The sequence below is a fragment of the Amphiura filiformis genome, chromosome 18 (assembly GCF_039555335.1).
Source record: "Amphiura filiformis chromosome 18, Afil_fr2py, whole genome shotgun sequence".
Lineage (NCBI taxonomy): Eukaryota > Metazoa > Echinodermata > Ophiuroidea > Amphilepidida > Amphiuridae > Amphiura > Amphiura filiformis.
The window spans coordinates 12,446,674-12,460,893 of record NC_092645.1 but is presented as its reverse complement, the minus strand read 5'-3'; the positions used below and the strand labels follow the sequence as shown (position 1 = coordinate 12,460,893).

Sequence of the window (14,220 nt, the reverse complement as noted above, 5' to 3'; positions counted from 1 at the left end):
TTATACTGATACATCCTCTATACCAAAGTGGAAGAAACACTTGTTGCAAAATGTAATATGCTCTCAGTCCCTTTTCTTCTCAAAAATAACTAAAATAGAACACACAATAGTTTGATTTTGGTTGACACAGCAGCAGACTTGCCGTCAGAGTTCCGCATACTGTATAGGTCCAAACATGACCCAGGTTTGTGTTAGTAGTACAAAAATAAGCTTGTTTTTTTTGGCTTCTTAAAAACTTTTGTAAAACCCAACTTCACTACAATGTTATATAAGTTACAGTACAGTATAAAAATACATTATATCCATCCCCACTAAAAAAAATTGGATTAATTAAGTTACTTGATCTTTAAGTAGAAAATGACTAAAAATACGAGTGATGTGGTTAGGATAAATAGTTACAGAGCACACGTAAGTTGGTTGGACACTGCAACACATACAGATTTTTATATTAAAAATTTGAAAAATATTGGGACTGTTTTGCTCCGTAATTCTTATACTAAAATGAAATAACGATGTTCTACGACCACTGAAAAAAAATGCTATGAGATTGCAAAGTTGCAATGGGTTGTTTCATTGGAAATCCATACACCCGGAAGACATGATCTTAATCTCTCACATAGGGGGTGTAGATCTCAAATGGAGTCACCCATTCAGGTAACCCCATTTGAAATTCACACTCCCTGTGTGGAAGATTAAGGTCATGCCTTCCAGGGGTGTAAGTATTTCAACTGGAACAGCCCAACTGATGCAACCTGTAATCATTGGGCTTATAGACAGCCCGTACTACACATAGCGTCCTAATCACAAGGAGACGACACCTGAGGAGTGTTTCACCTTTTGTGTAAAGAGCGCAAATTCTCACACAACAGTAATTTTTTAAGCTTGTGTGATATTAAAAGCGCACCATTAAGTGTTGTGTAGAAAACTTGAAAGCAGCGGAATTTTAAAACGTGAAAATGTTTGAAATTGTTTTCACGCAAAACTTTGATCACAAGAAAATTGCCACTTTTACAGTGTGGAGCATACTACGTGATTTCTCACGTCAGTTGCATAGAAGTATTATGATGTAACCCTGAGATAGATTGTGTAACAATGGGCTATTCAAAGCCATACACCCCCAATAGAGGACATGACCTTAAACTTCCACAAATGGAGTGTAAATTTTAAATGAGGTTACCTGAATGGATGACTCCATTTGAGATCTACACCCCCTGTGTGGAAGATTAACCCTAACACTGACCCATGCTTTTTGGTATCGGAAGTCAGAGAAGATCCGAATTTTTCAAGAAGAAGAAGAATTTTGACTTGGCACCCCGAGATTCAACCTTTGACCCTCGCATGCCAAGCGAACGATCGCGGACCGGTAGCTGCTCGGGTTATTGCTGCCCGCCAGCAATTCCGTGAGCATATCACACTTCGGTGATTGCGCCATCGCAGACCCTGGGATGCATGCATGTTATGAATTTTTCATCGTGGTATTTTGTGGTTTTTACTGGTGTTAGGGTTAATGTCATGCCCTCCATAGGGGATGTATGGATTTCAACTGGAATAGCCCGTTGGATTTCAACTGGAATAGCCCGTTGTTACAAATGACAGATCTTGCAAACTGTTGATTTCTACTGTTATATACTAATAGCCAATTCAAATACAATGACAAAAACAAAATGGTTGTTATGTCACTGAAACCCCGATACTGTTCCATTTTCACAAAATAAAAACATGTTCAGAATACATGTATATTAGTAACTATATACATACATGTATCATTAATATTATTAATCACAAGTACATGATTTTCAGTATCAACAAACAATATCCCATAGCCATATTTTTTCATGGTAAAAATGTTCATGGTTTTTGACATTTCGGTAAACAGTGTCGACTTGTACTGAATGCGATACAAAGTTAAAATGTATGTAGAAGTCGTATATTTTTGTCTGTATAAAATTTTGTTTACTTGATTTTTCATGAACATGAACATTTCACTGTTACATGAATGCATAAGTGATGAAAATCAATGGCTTCACTTTTCAAATCCTCCATTACTTGTTTATTTATATAAATAGTACAAAATTGCAAAATTTGCTATAAGGAAAATGCACACCTAAAAAAAAGGAACCCATTTTTGGAAGTTTCTTTTTTAAGACTTATCCTATATAGGAGGGAATAGCCAGGATTTTCTATAATGTCTTGATAGAGACAGAAATGTGACATTGTTTCGTTAATTGATCGCTTATTTTCTCGTCTTTTCTAATTTGATCCAGGTCCGTGTTATACCTGGTGATCCAAACTTTCTGCTCTTGTTCGTAGCCACATACTTTGTTCATGACTTCGTCAATATTCAAATCACGATCAAATGTACGTTGAAGATTACCAAAGTCTTCTACAATGTCTTTGAGTTTGTCTGGATCTAGCTCATCTAAGTTTTCTGTTGTAAGACGAAAAATAATATTTTTTCATAAATAGTACAAAATTGCAAAATTTGTTAGGTCTCCTTAAAAAAAATAACCCCATTTTTGAAGTTAAAAACACCCTGGATCAAGGTCTTTCTAGGACATCTTGGAAGGGACAGAAGTCTGGCAGTGTGTCGTTAATTGATCGTATGTTTGCTACATCTTTCCTAATTTGATCCAGGTCTGTCTGGTAGCCGGTGATCCATACTTCCTGCTCATTATCGTTGCCGCGGAGTCTGTCCATGACGTCGTTGATGTTCAAGTCACGTTCAAACGTGCGGTTGAGGTTGATGAAGTCTTCTTCGATGTCTGCAAGTTTTTGAGGGTCAAGCTCATCCAAGTTTTCTGTTGAAACAAGAAAATATATATGTATAGTTTACCATGATTAAATTTAATTTGAACTAAGCCAACAAAGAGTGCTATCACTGAAATGAGGCGATGTTAGTATTGTGCAACCACACTGTTTTCCAATCAGACAACGACAGATATGATGTTAGCTTGCATTGGGTTATTGCAGATGAAATCCACACCAAATTGTTGTTAGTGGGTGTAAGGATTTTTGATGTTTGTTTCTGCACTGATTGCGATGTTTGCACCACCTGGCGAGATACCAGTGAGTATCGGTCTACCAAGAATCACCATACAAGTAGAAGTTCCAAAAAATCAATCTGGACCTGAACATTTATGGGGGCTCGACTACGGTAGGGGTTAAATGGATAACGCCCCCTTATTTTCTCTCTCTCTCTTTTTATGCTAAAATAATAGCATCCAATTCCAGAAATGTATAAAACACAAAATTAAAATCCATTCTCATGTTATGGAGGCATGTTGGATGTGCAAAGTTGGGACTGTGCATAGGAAGTGCTAATAATTAGTGGGTTTTTTATCGGGTTCGACGTCGGACAAGTTTAGAACTGTCAAGCTTTCGTCAGGAGTAGCTCTGACTTTTTCAGAGCCATTAGTAGGCAAGGGGCAGTCTACATGTCTCATTCTTAGGTACTTTGTCCTGAAGAAGTCAGAGCTACTCCTGACAAAAACCCACTCATTGTTATGAATTCCTGTCGTAAAAGCCTATCCCACAATTTAGCAGTGTTAATCACACATATTTATACTTACGTAGCTGCATCATAAGTGCAGTGACTGCATCCAAGGCATCCTGCACAGCTTGAGCTGCTTGCTCTGCCTTCCTCTTAGCTTCGTTAGCCTTTGTCTGAGCCTAGAATATAATAGTCAAATCACAAAAAGAATTAGCTTCATCAGCCTTTGTCTCAGCCTAAATAGTCAAATTACAAAAAGAATTAGCTTCATTGGCCTTTGTGAATTTCAAATGGGGTTACCAAAGTAGGTGACTCCATTTGAAATCTTCACCCCCTGTGTGGGAGATTATGATCATGTCTTTCATAGGGGGTGTAAGGATTTCAAATGGACAGCCCATTCATATCTAAAGAGGAACCTCCCCTAACCTTTCATATTATAGTTGCCTGACCTATTGTTATCAATACACTAACTTCACATGTCCCCTGGACTTGCAGGGCACATACGGTAGCTATCCGTATCGTACAAGCTACATGATAACTTGGGTTCACTGTATGCCATCATATCTGCTTATATCCCAGTTCAATTACCTTTAATGCATTGCCAAACCTGTAATTTGGTAGCCCAATTCGGCGACTTCTGAAGATTTTCCCCCAACTTTTGACAATTTTCTGTCCCATAGAAACCAATGTTCTATGGGAGAAGAATACTACCAGAAATCAGGGAGCCAATGTTGAAAAGTTATCTCAATTTTTTTCTGAACCACTGGTTTCTATAGGACAGGAAATTTGTCTGAAAAAAGCTGTGGGGAAAATCTTACAAAATCGCCCAATTGGACTATCAAATCACATATGTGGCAACACCAGGGTGGCAACCCTGTTGATAACCAGCCCCATTACCTGTTGTGCTAATTCTGCATCACCCTCTGCCTGATCCTCTAATGCATCTAACTCTTTCTCGGTGGCCGTAGCGTTGTTAGCAATGTCCGTAGCTCTGTCATTCTGACGTTGTGCTTCAAGTTTGGTCTGCTCTGCATCTTCCTTAACACGGTCTGCACCCTGAAAATATTGAAACCAATATTTTTGATTAATTACCTCCATTGTTGATGATGAAACTTTGAACACCCTAGCTAATTTTTGGACGCAAATTGCACAATGTATTAACTTTCTTGTACCATCCAATGCCTTTGAAATCTGGAATCCTATTGGGTTTTGTTTTATACTACTCAAAAGAAATTTATTAATTTGTGAAAACTGCATGCTAAAAAATGAGGATTCCTCCCGAATCATGAAAATTTCATGTCCTAAAAATATCATGTTATGAAAATATTGCGCTTGGCAGTATATCTTACCTCCGATGCTTTTGTTGCATTAGCTTCTGCTTCGTTTGCAATTTCTCGTGCCATGAGGGCGTCTGTCTCGGCAGCTTCAATAGTTGCTTCAGCAGTGAGGGCGGTCTCGTTTGCTTCCTCAATCATAGCAATGATACCTGGAATCTTATCGCTGGCATTGGCGGCCAACTCCTTGCTGTCCTCAACCTTCTTGTTGAAACCTGTACAGGTATAAAATAATGAAATAAATTATGCAAATTGCCTACTTGATTTGCATATTTTGACTACAAAATTGAATCATGGTCTGGAGCAGGTACAGAAAACTGTGATGCAGTACAATATTGAGCCATTTCATTTCAAATCACACTACCCCTGTGGAAGATTTTGGAAATATCTTCCAAAGGGGGAGTATGTTTTTCAAATGTAATTGGTCAGGGTTAATCATTTTGATTTTTATTATGGCTTTACCAATATCTTCCACAACTGGAGTGAGTATTTCAAATAGAAGTTACCCAATTCTCTATTCTATTCAAAACTTATACTCCCTCTGAAGATTTTAGCTAAATCTTCCACAGGGGTAGTGTGGATTTTAAATTGAAAAACCCATTTGCTGAAGTAATAAAACTGATTTATGTGCTCTGTGTCAATATCAGAGTGTCCTCGTGCGTGTGGCATCACCTTGACTACCTCATAGTGTTTCTAGATAATAAAACTGGCAAACCTACCTCGTAGTGTTTCTAGGATGTCTTCCGCCTCTGCGAGTGTCGCATCACCCTTCTTCTTGGCCGATTCAGCTTCTGCTTCAGCTGCATTGGCCATGGCTAACAGTAGATCCAGCTCCTGTTGATGAACAAATGAGGCACAGGGTTAGTATTGTGGTGCAAATTCAAAAATTCACTTTTGCAGAGATTTTTTACAAAAATTTGTGAGAATCAAGGTTGTGTGTTTAGAATCAAATGAGTTTTTCAAGAATCAAGACTCTGCAGTCTATGCCTAACCCTGCATCAAACATACACATGTAAGACGCAGGTCAGAATATGAATATTGCAATTTTGTCCCCATCTCATGGATGTTACACATCTGCAATGTAGTGTACACGCTTAACTTACACTCTGGTATGCACATGCAAACCATTCACTATGCCATGGTAACAAAACAAACAAAAACCTGATGAAACTAGGAAAAAAACCTGATTGACACACACACATACGAGAAACATACGTAAAACATGCCGATACAAGAAACACCAGATGGATCAGAGAGCCTATTTTGATCTGTAGGAGATCACAACCAAATATGAAGGAGAGCCTAATGAACAGCAATGAGGGAGCCTTCCAACATGACCTTCTGATCCAAAAGGCATCATCACCTGATGATGTTATTACATCAAACAAAGGACCAACTGGCATTCACCAATGACAAAGACAACATAAAGGTTTGCCAAATCTGTATGGAAAACAAACTTGAGTTCCTGATGACTCTGTTAAATAACCTGATGGCGTTTATACATATCACCCTTGTGCACATCACATAACTCTTGACAATTTATTTTTGTGAATGTTTATGAAAATGTGTGCACATTTAAGTATGGTTACTTATTTCATACATGGCAAATCACTTTAAAGATGAATTGCTTTTTTTATTGTTCAAAGTTCGTACCTGTTGTGCCTTGATGCCTTCCTCCAGGAGGTTGGCTGCATCTTCTGAGTCTCTTTCCACCTGCTCCATAAGTTCTTGATTCTCTTTCTGCACTAAAGCAGCCTCTTCTTTGATTTGATTGGCCTGAAAAACAAATCAATATACAGAGTTATGCTAAACATGCTAAAAACAAATCAATGCCCTGCCAAATGTCCCCTGAGAGGAGTACTTTCATAGTGATTTTGTAGAGAAGATATCTTGCCCTTCCTAGAATCCTTTGTAACATGATACACCACCTCATTACAGCAAATGACACTCCTATTACTTTGTACAGGTTTCCTTTGTTTTCATGTTGAGAATAGACTAGCTAAAAAGTTAACATATTTTTGTATGATCACTGTTGCACTAGATAGCAAATCAGTACAGAAAATTAGAAAGAAAAATGCATTGTTGGAAGTGTCAAATATCTTCTCTAGTGATTTTGGTTTGCTCTCAAAGCAGCTTTCAAGTAAGTGGTTGTCCATCCGCCACAACAAAACAAAAAGTGAGTCGGACAAACACAAATTCTGTTAAAATTTGGTAAATTCTGCAACAAATTGCTCCTCACCATTTTATGTAGCCCTGTCAATAACAGAGCCTTGTTCCATATTGTAGGGAAAGGACCTTGTAGTTTGTAGAAATTCAAAAACTTTTGAAATAATTTGATTGACAAAAATATAAGTGACACTGCAATTCTTGAAAATGAAAGGATTGGTTACTAAGCGCGCTATATCTAAAGCCATGATTTCTCTGTGATACGGAAAAACGGAAAAATTCACAGAATTCAGGGTTTGCTCACAGAAATTTGAAAATGCCACAAAATAGTGAAAAACTGCGTAAAGTGTTGATTTGCAAAATAAAACAAAGAAAAGTAATTATTTAGCAGTAACCAACCATTAACCAAACCATTCTAGGTCAACAATGCAAGATTCTGGCCATACTACAGTAAAAGGTAAGACAAAATAAAACATTGTTTGTTTTTACTTTTCAGTGCTTTATAGAGGAAAACGAAAAATCATCCATTCTGTAACACGGATTTAAAATTTTGTAACACAGAGAAATTGTTGCTTTTAATTAGCGAGATCATGTATTGAGCCAATCAGAGATATGGTAAAAATAGTCAGTAGGGATAAAGGGGATTAAGCTTAATATTGCTATAGCCAAAATAATAAATTCTCGATCATGAGAGCCAACTTGGGTACGCACAGTTATTTGCGTCGAGCGTACTACGCAAAGACTGGCGCTTACTGCGCAAACACAGCTTTTGAGAATTGACCAATCACACGGTCGTTGCTAGGCAAGGTCAAGGTTTGGTCATGCAGGTCGCGCGATCGTGTTATTCTATGAAAAGTACGCTGACGCAGAAGGTACATCCTCTCATGATCGAGAATTTGTTATTTTGGCTATAAGAGATCTGAAAGCTCTTATTTTGATTGGTTACTCAAATGATTATATCATGTAATTAACCAATCAGAGGCACTGTATATCTATTTCAAACCCTTACCTTCTCAATAATTTCACCAGCTTGATCCTGCAAGCCAGTGGTATCGTATGTTGGCAGTTCTTTCCTGGCTTGTCCCAGCAAATCAGTAGCATCTCTCAATGCCTTCTTAGCTCTTTCCTGAGCGCCTCTGGCAATTTGGTCAACCTCGTCGAACAGCTCCTGTGCTGCTTCATAACTGGAAATTAAAGCAAAAACGATGTTGTGATAATCAAATATTCAATCTAAGTATACATGATTTGGGCTATTTCAGTTGAAATCCACACATCCCCTCATGGAAGACATGACTTAAATATCCCACACAGAGTGTGAATTCCAAAATGGGGTTACCTGAATGGTGACTCCATTTGAAATCTACATCTCCCAGTATGGAAGATTAAGGTCATGTCTTCCATAAGGGGTGTATGGGTTTCAACTGGAATAGATCTTTGTGGAAATAGAGTATCTGTCTTGGACAAAATGAACGGATTCTGATATCCACCATAAGGCCAAAAAAATAAATTGCTTGCTTGTCCATAGATCACTTTCAGAAGCTGGGTCGTTTCAAAATATCTTTTGTATATTCAATTTTTCAGACGAAAATATCATGACTTTTTTTGGAAAATTGTAAAAAAATACCCACCTTAAAAAAAAAAAAGTTCTGCGGTCAGACGGTCAGTCGGACGAGGAGAAGTAAACAACTTGGGCTATATATTAGCACTTTGAGACTATAGTGGTGCAGCTCAAGAACCATTCTTTCTTTATTACACATCATCATGCACTTACTTGGTTTCAACTTCTGCAATCTTTTCTTCAATATCTCCCAATCCGCTAGTCTCATTGGCTATTCTCAGAGCTTCTTCTGATGTGGCTAGGGCTTCGTTGGCAATACCCTCTATCCTGTCTGCATCACCTTCTTGACTGAAATTGATAATAATATTATTAATATGATTAGGATCTCCTAAATTTGGGTTAATATTCATTTGTACAAAAAAAAAAACACCTGTTTCTACAGATTAAAAAAAAAATCAGATCGGGCTAACAGAACAGGGTTTGCTTTTTTTCTTTTTGTAAGTTTTCCACCACAAAACTACTACATGTATGTCGTTTAATGTGTCCACATCTCTTTTTGGTAGTGTGTGGGTGACCAGACAAAAAATGTGCAAAATAACATGCACTGGAAGATTAGCAGAACGCTTAGTTTGAAAAAGGAAAGCGGCAAAATATTATAGCTTGTTTAGCAAGTTGGTACATCTCCCAGTACCCACCTGGTAAGTACACATTCATTCCTATTCTAAACAGCGGTTCCCAAACTGTGGGTCATGAACCTTTTGAAGGTCGTGGCCTCTTCCAAAAGGGGTCACAGGATTTGCCGAGATTTTTTTCAAGACCTCTCCGTGCAGAGTACCATCGTATTGGTCATGGAACCCATTTTGACCCATTTTAGCATTAAAATTAACATATGTTGTGCGTTTCACACATATTTGTTCCTGTAAAGTCATTTGCCAGCGAAGTGATTACAAATACTACCTGGTAACTGGATCATGCACCTTTTGGAATTGGTAGAACATGTCATAGACTTTGTGTCGCGATCATTTTGATCCTAGTGCAGAACTCAAAAGCATGATCCAGTCGACATAGGGATAATCGGATTACACATAACACTTCGCTGGCGAATTCTGGTGGCTGGATGACTTGGAAATTTTGCCCATCTGGAAACTTTACCCAGTATGCTGCTAAGTTTTGGAAAAACAGCATTTGTATTATGCTGTGGGTTGCATGAAAGTTTATTATGAAATTTGGTCACATGAAAAAAAGTTTGGGAAGCCCTGTTCTAAAGCTTTACGGCTTAACCCCTTGAGCACTACCTGTTGATCTAACATTGCCACTGATTGGTCAATTACATGAAATCACCAATCAGAAAGAGCCTTTGCAAATAATTCAACCCAATTTTAGTGTGTGGTGAAATTATTCCAACAATGTTGCTAATTGGTCCAATTGATAATGAAAACTTCTTTTTGGCCAATCGGCAGGTAGTTCTCATGAGATTAACTTACCCATTAGCAAGATCCCTGGCTTGTTTAGCAAGTTGTTGCATTTCCAGTGCCTGTTCACTCATATTCCTAGCTGTGTCGTTGAGTTCCCTCAGTGTCAACCAGCCCCGGTCTAACTCTGCCTGTGCATCAGCCAACATAGCCTTGATGCGATCTATGATCTCCTCAGCATCACCAATATCTGTAGGAAATGGGTCAATATTTGGTTGGTTGGTTGGTCACTTGCGTTTCAATCGGCATACTGTCTTCTTCCTGTCATTATTGGCCTGCTTTATACCACTTTTGTCTTCCCATTAAAAAACAAGAAACAGCTAGCTATGCTGCTGAAGTCGCTTCTGAATTTATTATTCACAATTAAATTAATATTGAGCATAATTGGAGCAATTTTGAACTTCAAATGACGTCTGCTTTGCTATTAACACGTTCTCCTCTTCTATGGGTCTACTAAATTTGAGCTCAATCACAGCCATTTGGAATTTGAACACTAAATGTCAATTTTTAATAATTTGCCATGAATCAAAATTATTTGATATCAGAAGGACGTTCCTTGTATTTGGAATGCAATTTGGTGTGTTTGATGTGATCTCATGTCCCACAAAGAATACTGTGTAATTGTGGGAAACTAATTCCTAGAGATTGTAAACTGGCCCACACAGGCCACACCATCCCATACTTACATTGTTGTCCTTCTTGTGACAGTCCTTCTGATCCATTGATGTTATTCTTAATTCTCTCGAGTTGTTCCAAAAGTCCATCAATGCTATCTTTGAGATTTGTGAATTGGCTGGCCAGGGCTGCATCTTCAGCTGGTGGATGAAAGGCAAGAAAATTCAAAATTTGAATTTATAAAATTTACTTCCAATTCCCTCTTCACTCCCAAGGGGGGGGGGGGCACAGGCCCTGGGCGCCACCCTTAGGGGGTGCCGAATTGGCCAATTCAGCAATGATTCTGCACCCTCCAAGCGATGAATGTCAAAATTTCTGCGTGTTTGATATGCATTTAGGCACATAATCATGTGAAAGATTAATTTAAGACCGATATTCAACTTAATTATGACCAAAATTATCTAGTGGTAGGCCCTAATTGTCCAAAGCGCGCAATTGTTTCAAGAATGGTGCGGGGCGCCATTATGCATCATTAGCCCTGGACGCCACAACCCCTAGCTACGCCACTGGGCGGATGAGCATGTTGGATACCCTTGTGTCCTCTCATGTTTAAGTCTCCACTCCCAATCACTGGCCAAGTTGATGCTCCAATTTGTAACATTTCATTACCTGATGCATTTTCAGCTTCAGCAATAGTCCTATTCAGTTCCCCATCTAACTGCTGCAATCTCCTTTCAAAGTCCTCATCATTCACTAGCTCAGGATTGTTGCCAATGTTGTTGATCAAGTCTTCTAGTTCCTGCAGTTGGTCGCGATGTTCATTAACACGGTCTTGGACCAAATTGTAGCAGGCAGGGCATGCTGGATGAGAAGTAAGATGAATAAATACAAAAAGATGATTATTATTACTCCAGTAGCTTAACGACAAAAGATTGACACTGCAAACTCAAAATAATAATAACAAATTATTCTTTTTCTGCAGTTTCATGTATGTAACTGGTTTTGAACATTTTCCTTCCCGCATTATGTGCATTCCCTAAGACCTCATTTTTTACCCATTTGCCCCTCAAAGAAAAAGACCCAATCCCCAAACACCTACTTTCCCCCAAGATCCCATATTTTTCTTTTTTTCCCAAAGACCCCCTTCCCCACCCAAAGACCCCATTTTATCTTTGTTTTCCTCCTAAATAGGTCAATTTTTGCTACCATGACCCTATTTGTGGAAAAAGTCCTACTATTACAACATATGTAACCATAAGACCCAATTTGTTTAATTTGCTCATGAAAGAACTCATTTTTAAGAATCTTTCTTTGAAATATGGCCCCATTAAAGCTGCAACCGGTCCTCTTTGCACTAGAGTATTATTATGTTGAAGTCCTGACAAGTTTAGCAAGGTCAATGCAACTGGAAAGTTCTTTTCCAGAGGATTCAAAGCGATGTAATTTCGCTGCCAACTGGTATAACATGAAGAATTTATATAACATGAAGAATTGTTACTCACGTATACATCCATATGCAATGTTGAAATGGTTCTCCTCGCAGGAATCACACTTGTCACCAATGACTCCATCGCGACAATAACAGATGCCCTCATCAGTGCAGTTCAGGAAGCGTGAACCTTGGTAGTTACAATCACAGGCTAGAATGGAAGAAATCATGGTTAAGTATTAGCCAAACTATTGGTGCAATCTTTCTCACTTCTTTTTCACTTCTTTACAATTTTATCAAAAGTGAGACTTCTTGAAAAATTTAGAGGTAAAATACAAAATACTGGCAATCGGTACTAAGTTAGCAGCTCTGTTACAGTACATACTGTATGCCAAATTTCTTGAGTTCAAAATACATAAAAGTCAGCAGGAATGTTTGTATAAACAGTTCAGTAATTCTGCCTAACTACCACTGAGAAGAAATCTATCCACTAAACAAGCAGAATTACCACACAAAATTTCTCTTTAAATCACTGGTTTTTGTCTCGAATAATTGGGCTATTGCAATTGAAAGTCATACACCCCTTGGGAAAACATAATTTCAATCTCCCAACACAGGGCACGTAGATTTCATATATAGTAACCCATTTAGGTAATCCCGTTTAGAATTCACACTCCCTATGTGGGAGATTAAGTCCATGTCTTCCATAGCAGGTGCATGGATTTAAACTGTAATAGACCATTTCACATACCTGGGCATCCGTCATAAGAGAATCCATAGTGGTCATATCGGCACCTGTCACAATAAGCACCATCTACGCCTGGTTTACATGGACATTGACCAGTAGTAGAGTTACACTGAGGACCCTCTGATCCTGTTTGATCGCAGCTGCACGAGCGGCATCCACGGCCGCTTTCTATGTCCCAATAACCATGGTAGCATTCGCCGCAGTCACGTCCCGTCACGAATGGTAGGCACTGGCATTGGCCGGTTTGTTGGTCACATTCAACGCCAAATGAACCGGTATCTGAGCACTCGCAAGCTGGATGTGGGAAAACGTAAGGATATTAATAACAAGTTGCGCTAGCTGCATAGTAATGTCACTCTATAACAAAATATATTTACATAATACTGCACACAGACTTTGTATGAATAATGAAGCGTCTGCACACAATTTATGCAAACTGACTTTTTGCAACCGAGTTGCACAGTCTAATCTTTTATTTTTTTATTTTTCACTCATTCATTTGGTATACATTAATTGCATTTAAGTTTGAGAATATCTTTTGATATGTATCTCTATTGCAGGGTTTACTTTAACACACAAATCATGTGTATTTACGCATTCACCCACTTTCTGTGCCCCTTCAAATGCGAAGTGATAAGTCCAAATTTTGGAAAACATTTGCATTCATAAATTCAATGATTTGATATATAGAAAACCCTATATTTTCATCTGGTAAAGACAGATGACGAAAATATTCCCTTCAACCAATATCAATATCAACCAATCAGAAATGCTGTTAGATGACCAGTAGTGCCCAGAAGGTTAAGGCGTGTCTTACCTTGACATTGTCCTTTTGGTAGAGCCAATGCGTCACCATAGAAACCAGGTAAGCATTCCTCACAATAATATCCACCTGTGTTGTAGATACACTTCAAGCATTCACCAGTAGTTCTGAAACACAAAAACAGACACAATTGTGTGTAATAAAATTATATAATTCAATGGTCTTCTGTGGGAGTTTGAATCTTCACAGTACGGTTGTGCAATCTGATAGAGCTCCTGAGGCGAGGGCAGGGCAGTGAAAAAAAAAACTTTCTGGGAACTTGAACTGCAGTTTGGAATATTTTCTGTGAGGGCAGAGCACAAGCCTTAACAGTTGGGGTGGTGGGCCCCTGGGGTCCAGAGCAAACCATAGAGGGGTCCAAGGGGCAGCACCCCTGGGTTTGATGCAGTGCCAGTGATGCTTTTTCATGAGCAAAAATTAGCATGTGAATTTGCTGAGACACTGTTGCACTGTTAACTCCCGTATTTCTGCATTTTTGACAGAACTATATTTTAAAGAGTGATTGGGTTCTCAGAAAATTGTCAGAGCCACAGAAAATTGTAAGATCTTAGGATATTTCTTCCTATGTCTTGATTATTTTTTTGT

At 38.5% G+C, this 14,220-nt stretch overlaps 1 protein-coding gene across 1 annotated transcript in view; it reads right to left on the bottom strand.

Annotated features, from left to right (window-relative positions):
* Window positions 1-2,057: 2,057 nt before the first annotated feature.
* LOC140139848 (laminin subunit gamma-1-like) overlaps window positions 2,058-14,220 on the bottom strand; it is a 109,494-nt gene continuing 97,331 nt past the window's right edge. The window contains 14 exon segments of the mRNA XM_072161601.1: window positions 2,058-2,798; window positions 3,570-3,669; window positions 4,388-4,546; window positions 4,840-5,039; window positions 5,544-5,658; window positions 6,478-6,600; window positions 8,000-8,174; window positions 8,762-8,896; window positions 10,033-10,210; window positions 10,707-10,835; window positions 11,305-11,496; window positions 12,138-12,275; window positions 12,816-13,106; window positions 13,630-13,742. Of these exon segments, the coding sequence (XP_072017702.1) occupies window positions 2,539-2,798; window positions 3,570-3,669; window positions 4,388-4,546; window positions 4,840-5,039; window positions 5,544-5,658; window positions 6,478-6,600; window positions 8,000-8,174; window positions 8,762-8,896; window positions 10,033-10,210; window positions 10,707-10,835; window positions 11,305-11,496; window positions 12,138-12,275; window positions 12,816-13,106; window positions 13,630-13,742 (2,308 nt within the window). The 3' untranslated portion in view covers window positions 2,058-2,538.